Below are 6,793 nucleotides of genomic sequence, written 5' to 3'. Positions count from 1 at the left end.
CTCAGGTGGGTGGATGTGCAGGTTCTGACATATTTTGAGCACCTGTCAGCCAGACCCTGTGTCAGGAACCTAGATACCATCTCCTGGAGTCTTTCACAACAACCTTATCCACTATAGGCTTTCTTATCTCTAGCTGACAAACAAGGAAACCCAGGATCAAAGATTCTGAACATCAGTCACAGACACAATAGGTGGCAGATATGGATGGCAACCCGGGTCCACCCCTTAGGCCAAAGCCCAAACTATTTCCTGGCTTCTGCTACAGCCTGCGGGCAACAGATGGGCACAGGGACAGAAGATACCTTCAAGGCAGTGTTTTCTGAAGGCCAGGCCTTAAACCAAACCAATTATAAGGGAATTTCTGGGCTAAGAGCCAGACACTGGTGTTTTTTTTTGGGCTCCCCAGGTGGTTCCAGGGGACAGTGCAGGCTGCCAATCACTGCTTTACTGTAACGACAAGAGGCACATCTGCTGGGGGTGGGATGGGTGGGAGCTCTCCAGGTGTGCCTTTCACAGCTGTAATCTTGTTCATGAAACCAAAAATCAAAACCGAGCCAGTGGTGATGAAGTCTCCCCTACGCCTCATCAACAGAACTTGGATGCGGGGCGCTGGTCCCCTCAGGACTGTGGGTCTCCTACCCTCCAGGCTCAGGTGCCGCACTTAGACAGGAAACCGCCCACTTCAGGGCAGGTGCGTGGGGCTGTTGCGCCATCCGTACGGGCTTTCATAACTGCACCCTGCGTTAGACGAGAGACACTCCAGCGCGAGTTCCTCAAATGTTTTCCTGCGTTGCCAGGACCGTCCGCAGCTCTTAGTCATGTGCAAGTGGGAAGTTGCACTGACACAGAGTCGAGCCAGAGGGAGCCTAGCCGAGCGCGGGTCGGGGCCCAAGGAACAGCAGTGCGTTCCGAGCGCGGGCCCCCTAAGGGTGAGGGCTGCCCTTAGGGCCTGAGTACGCCCGCCCTACCGCCGCCCCGCCCCGGCCGCTGAGTCCGGACCCGCCCGCTCGCCGCTGCTGGGGAGCAAGGGGCGTTAGCCGAGGAGGAAGCATGCTGGCGGTCCGCTGCGCCCTACTGGCCGCCCTGCTGGCCGCGCTGAGGGCGGCACTGACCCCAGGGGATTGCCCCGCGCTGGGTAAGGGCTTCGCGCGCACCTGGGGTGGGGGACGGGAGCAGCTGGCTGGTGGGGGAAACCGCCGCAACCACCGCCGCCGAGGGACAGACAGCTGGAGGGAGGAACGGAGGGGGAACAGCTCGCCTTTTCCGTGGCTGGCTTGGGTCACCGCGGACACAAGCTACGGGCTCAGAGCTGACCCAGCTGTTAAGTTGTGGACGGTCGCTCGTGCGCCTCCTGCTGCACCTTTAGCCGGGCGCTTTCTCTCTGGGACTGCCCTGCGCGGGGCAAGTTCTCTAGGGTCAGCGTACAGGACTTAGTGTGTTCTCGGAAACCTGACTAATGTAGTGATCCTAAATACTCTTGCGTTTCTTTCCCAGTGCGCCTTCCCACTGCGTTACTCTAAGGAAGAGCGCACTCTAGCGGGGTGCACCTCCGCTTGGGCTGTCCTTTGACCCATCGTCTCTCTCGCCCCTCAGCTTCTGAGGACGCCCTTCTGGCTCCCTCCAGTCTTCTGGGAGTCTTTGTGGATGACAGTGCCCTGACTGTGAAGGGACTGACATCATGGGTGCTGAGTCACGGACCCTCCCGCTGCACGCACTCAATTCAGCAGGCACGAGCTCTGACAAGCCCGTGCCCCAGCCCTGGGAATTTCACCTGAGTGGGGAGACTGGCAGGGACTGGGACCTATTAGGGCTGATGCACACTGGGGGTCCCCTTCCAGAGAGGAAGGAAGAGTGAGTGAGATGCCAGTGGGCACTTGGGCACTTGTTACTCCTGTTAACTGTAATCTGTGCCCGGCAGCCAGGCCATTCTTTGTACTCTGGCTGCATGCCCAGCTGTGTCTCTAGTGTCTTTTCTAGATGAGCTGGACAACTGCTTCCTCCAGGTTTATTTTAGGTTTGAGAGCTTCAGTGAGAAGACAACTGCAAACCAAGGGGGCAGCAGGCAGGCTTCTGGGAACAGATGGCTGGGGTGATCGTGAGCTCTGGCTTTCACTGCTAGACCACACTGTGCTCCTGCCCTATGCGTACACCCTCAGCTTGATCTCTTTTCACTTCCACTGGCAGGTAGTATTCTAGAGCTAGAGGCTGGAGTGCCTGCAGCTCTATTTGCTTTCTAGATGGTTGTTGTCCTTGTACTCAGAAGAGGACAGGAAAAGGGTATCTTTGGTTCAGTACACATTTGTTAACACTTGCCAACACAGCCACTGTTGATGGAGGCCTCCTGGGCTTTACTCAGGTTTTCTAATCCTCCACCTGATCCAAATATGTTGTTAGTTGCCCTCATGTTGATTTTGACTCATGGCGACCCCGAGTATGCAGAGTAGATTTGCAAGGCTGTGACCTTGTAGGCTTTCTTCCAATTTGCCTCTGGGTAGATTTGAACCGATGGCTTTTCAGTTAGTACTTGAGCACTTAACCATTTGCATCACCCAGGAACTCTGATCCAAATGTCACTTTGTTCAAAAGAGGAGACTGAGGTTCAGAGAGGTTGGCATGAAAGGTTGTCAGGCCCAGATTGTGCAGGGCTGCCCCTTCCATGGCTCTGTGCTTCAATGTGGTGGATGATCCTCAAGACTCCTAAATGTGGAACGAGTCCTGCAGGCAGAGCTGGGAGTACTTGGGGCAAGCTGTGAGTTAATCCCTGTCTGGCTGAGCTCTGGGGGAGAAGAGGCTTAGGGAGGGGAAGTAAAGCCTCAGGCTGGCAGAATGTACCTGTGGTGTCAGGAGGATGCAAGGCAAGGCCTTTGTCTACCTCAGGAAGGAGCTGAGCTCCCTTGCCTGCCTCTGTTGCTAATCACATCACACCCCAGGGCACCTGCCCCTCGGGAGGTTACTGTTGTAGCTCCCACTTCTTTTGGCTTCTGAGTGGTAGCAGGACACTTTGAGGGCAGTCAGTTCTCCCTTCCGCTTGCCTGACAAGGTGCTTCATGGCCTGGACAGCCTGTGAAAGGCAGAACTGAGAGTTTGGGGAGGAAGTGAAAGAAAGCCCTCCTAGCTCAGAAGGAAAATGCAGAGAAGTAGAAAATACCCAGCTTCCCTCCCACACCCACACAGACTCAGCCCACAAACTTGAGAGTAAAAATAAAGAAATTGTACAGGAAGCATGGAGCAAATGACTAGCTTTAGAGAAGTGAGGGGCCGGGGGGTTAGGAGAGGCTGGAGTTGGCTTAGAGGGGAAATCCGTTGGTTCTCTGGGGTTGTTAGGTCTGGGATCTGGGTTTTCCTTGGAATTAGCACAGCACTCCACCACCCTCCCAAGGTGCACTGGCCATTGGAGGACTAACTAGGAACTCCGGCTTCCAACTCCAGACCTCTAGGTACTAGGCGTGGAAGGATAAGGCATGGGTGACTCAACTTCCTTCCCCCTTCTACAGTGAAAGAAAATACCTAAAACGAGAGCATGCACACCTATAAGTCTCTCCGAATCCTGTCTCAACTTCTGAATTTTCCTTTAGGGTAATTCTTCCTGCCTCCAATGCCTATCTACTTCTTAGCCTCACCCTAAATCAGTATCTCTCAAAAGGGTAGTTCTGGGTGTAGTTGCTTCAGAATTAGTGTGTGATTTTGGGGTAGGAGAGCTACCCAATTCTTGGCCCCCACCCCAGATTTACAGACTAGGAATAACTGGGAGTGAGGCTCAGGAAACGTCCCTTTTAGCCAGCTGCCCCTTCTAGTTTCTTCCCCACTGGCTGAATGGCAGTGTGATTGAGGAACTGAAAGCCCTCCCCCATTAGCTCCTGGTTGCCAGAAATCTCTCCCTGGTTTTTGGCTCTGTCCGTTGTTTGTTCATTGCAGCAAATATTTATTGGGTCCGTGCAAAGGCCTGTGATGCCTGTGTGGGATCAGCAACTCAGACTCTACCCGAAAAGGAGTCTGAAAATGGTCTGGTGTAAATCCTTCTGAGAAGGGCTGAGAAAACAGATTATCTCTGACCCATCTGGTACCATCTACCCAAGGACAACTTCTAGGGGGAGTGGGGTGGAGAGAGAAAGTGTCTTTGATTGAGAGCAGTATACTGAGGCAGTGAGGCTCACTGATCCTGACTACTTGCTTCAGCTCTGATCCTTAGTCTCTCCCTCTGTAAACTGGGTAAATAAATACCTCGTAAAGCGTTTGTAAGGATTACAGAAAGTAACAAAGGTCCTCATTGCTATAAATATGCACCCTTTCCTCCTCCTTCCCCTTCCCACCTAGCCTGGATGCCACCAGCAATCAATCTGGAGCATTCCCAGTCACCAAATCTCTGCTTTTCTTAAAGATCTACAATAGTGTAGCCATTAGCCTTATGGAACTATTTAAATGTAAATGAATTAAAATTAAATCAATGAAAGATTCAATTCCTTAGTTGCTCTAGGCACGTTTCTGGTGTTTCAGGTGCTCAGTAGCTGCACGTGGCAAGTGGCTGCTGTATTGGACAGCACAGACATCATCATTGCAGAACGTTCTACTGGACAGTACTGGTCTGCAGTGCTAAACAGTTTCTTCCAGAGATTTTCTGTTGCCCTTTCACTCTTCCCTCTCCAGGCCTCCTTCTCTCCTCCATCTGAACATAGCTAATGTTATACAGGTAATGCTTAAAGCTTTGGAGCAGGACAGATCTCTGCCTAAAGTTCAGCCATTGCCATATGAAGACAACATGACCTTGAGCAAGTGATTTAACCTCTCTGGCGCTCAGTGTCCTCATCCAGAAAATACAAATAATTATGCTACCTACCAGGGTGGTTATGAAGATTAAATGAGCTAAGTAAGGTGTTACGGATTGAATTGTATCCCCCCAAAATACGTGTGGAATCCTAACCTCTCTGCACTAGATAACCCTTGATGGAATGGATTGGCACAGCACAACTGGAGCGATGAGCTGTCAGGCACAGCAGTGATCATGAGGATATGGCAGGACTGGGCAGTGTTTTCTTTTGTCATACTTAGAGTCGCTATGAGTTGGAATCAACTCATCAGCACCTTACTATAACAACAGCAAGCGATAACTAAGATGTAAGTTATTATACAGAGTGTTCAGAAAAGTTTGCAGCACAGAACAACTACTTAAATAAATGTCTGCCTAAAGCATTTGACTGCTAACTGGAAGGCTGGCAGTTCAAACCACCAGCCCCTCCTTGGAATGAAGACTGGGCAATCTACTTCTGTAGAGATACTGTGTCGGAAACCCAAGGAGGGGTCCCTATGAATCGAACCCAAGGAGGGGTCCCTATGAATCGAAAATCAACTCGACGGCAGTGAGTTTGGGTTTTTTTGTTTTTTTTTTAAATTGTGATTTGGGTGAAAGTTTCCAGAGCAAATTTACTTTCCATACAGCAGTTCACATACACTTTGTTTTATGACATTGACTACAATTTACCACAATGCAACAGCTCCCCTCCCACTTCCTCCCGATAGTCACCTCTTCCCTGTGTCCATCCCTCCATGCACCCCTGTCCCCTGAGCTGTCTCCCTGTGCATTAACAGCCCTTCTTTCTCTCATGATTGATCTCTCCAAGGAGTGTATCTACCTGAGGTAAATGTTCAACTTATATGCCTGTCTTTTGCTTGGCTGGAAGCTCCAGGAGTGGGTTCAATTCCAGACCTGAAGGGTAGTTGGGACTATATCTCAGTGGTTCTACCAGGCTCTATCAAACTTGGTTGGTTTTTTGGAGTGTGTGCCAAGCACTATTGTAATAACTGGAGATATGATAGGCAAAAATCTCTGGATTATTTTGAGCTTTATTCTATTGGAGGACACAGACAAGAAACAGGATATAAAGTAAATATATCATATGATAGTAACTACTGGTGTTCTAGTTACCTAGTGCCACTCTGACAGGAATATGCCACAAATGGGAAAGCTTGAACAAACAGGAGTTTATTCTCTAACAGTTTGGAGGCTTTAAGTCCGAGTTCAAAGTGTCAGGCTCTAGGGGCTGGGTGAAAGCCCCTCAACCTCGGGGTCCAGCTCTGCCTCCTGCTCCCAGCCCACTGGAGCTAGAGGCTTTTCTTTACTCAGACAGCTGCTGGCTGCTGAGACTGACAAGCCCAAGGTTGACAAGTAAAAAGGCACAATCCCAATGTTACCAAACCACACAGCAGGCCATTAATTCAAGTCCATTGAAAGTCCCAAGGTCAGCAGAGCATGACAGGCTGCTGAACAACAACACAGCCACATGCAAGGTTCAAGTGTGCCATAAACTAGAGACTATTCCCAAAGCTGCTGCTTATATACAAGAAGCAGACCGCATCCCTAAAGCAGCTACTTAGCTGCTCACAGTAGCTTCCACCATGGAGTTGATTGCCAGTCTCATCATGGGGAATAACTACTACCAGTTGCCCAGCCACTCAATCAGGCCCAGCCAAGTTGACATACAACCTTAACTACCACAAGTTTTAAAGACAAAATTGAGGAAGGGAGATAGGAACTGTGTGTATGTGTGTGTGTGTGTGTTGTGGGGAGGGGTATAGAATTGATATTTGATATTGGAGGCCAGGGAGGTTCTCACTGACAAGATGATATTTGAACGAAAAACCAAATCCACTGCCATGGAGTCGATTCTGACTCATAGTGACCCCCACTGGGTTTCCAAGGCTGTAAATCTTTATGCAAGTAGATTGCCTCATCTTTCTTCCATGGAGTGGCTGTTGTTGTTGTTATTTGCCATCGAGTCGGCCCGACTCATAGCGACCC

The 6,793-nt window shown here is 50.3% G+C and overlaps 1 protein-coding gene across 1 annotated transcript in view; it reads left to right on the top strand.

The window, feature by feature from the left end:
- Positions 1-1,050: 1,050 nt before the first annotated feature.
- IL6R (interleukin 6 receptor) overlaps positions 1,051-6,793 on the top strand; it is a 91,350-nt gene continuing 85,607 nt past the window's right edge. The window contains exon 1 of the mRNA XM_042782007.1: positions 1,051-1,135. Within this exon, the coding sequence (XP_042637941.1) occupies positions 1,051-1,135 (85 nt within the window). The remainder of the gene's footprint in view (positions 1,136-6,793) is intronic.

The sequence above is a fragment of the Orycteropus afer genome, unplaced genomic scaffold (genome assembly GCF_000298275.1).
Source record: "Orycteropus afer afer isolate SDZICR_OR568_19922 unplaced genomic scaffold, OryAfe1.0 scaffold00217, whole genome shotgun sequence".
In the NCBI taxonomy this organism is placed as follows: Eukaryota; Metazoa; Chordata; class Mammalia; order Tubulidentata; family Orycteropodidae; genus Orycteropus; species Orycteropus afer.
The sequence above is the reverse complement of the archived record's forward strand: the minus strand, read 5'-3'. Positions and strand labels throughout refer to the sequence as shown.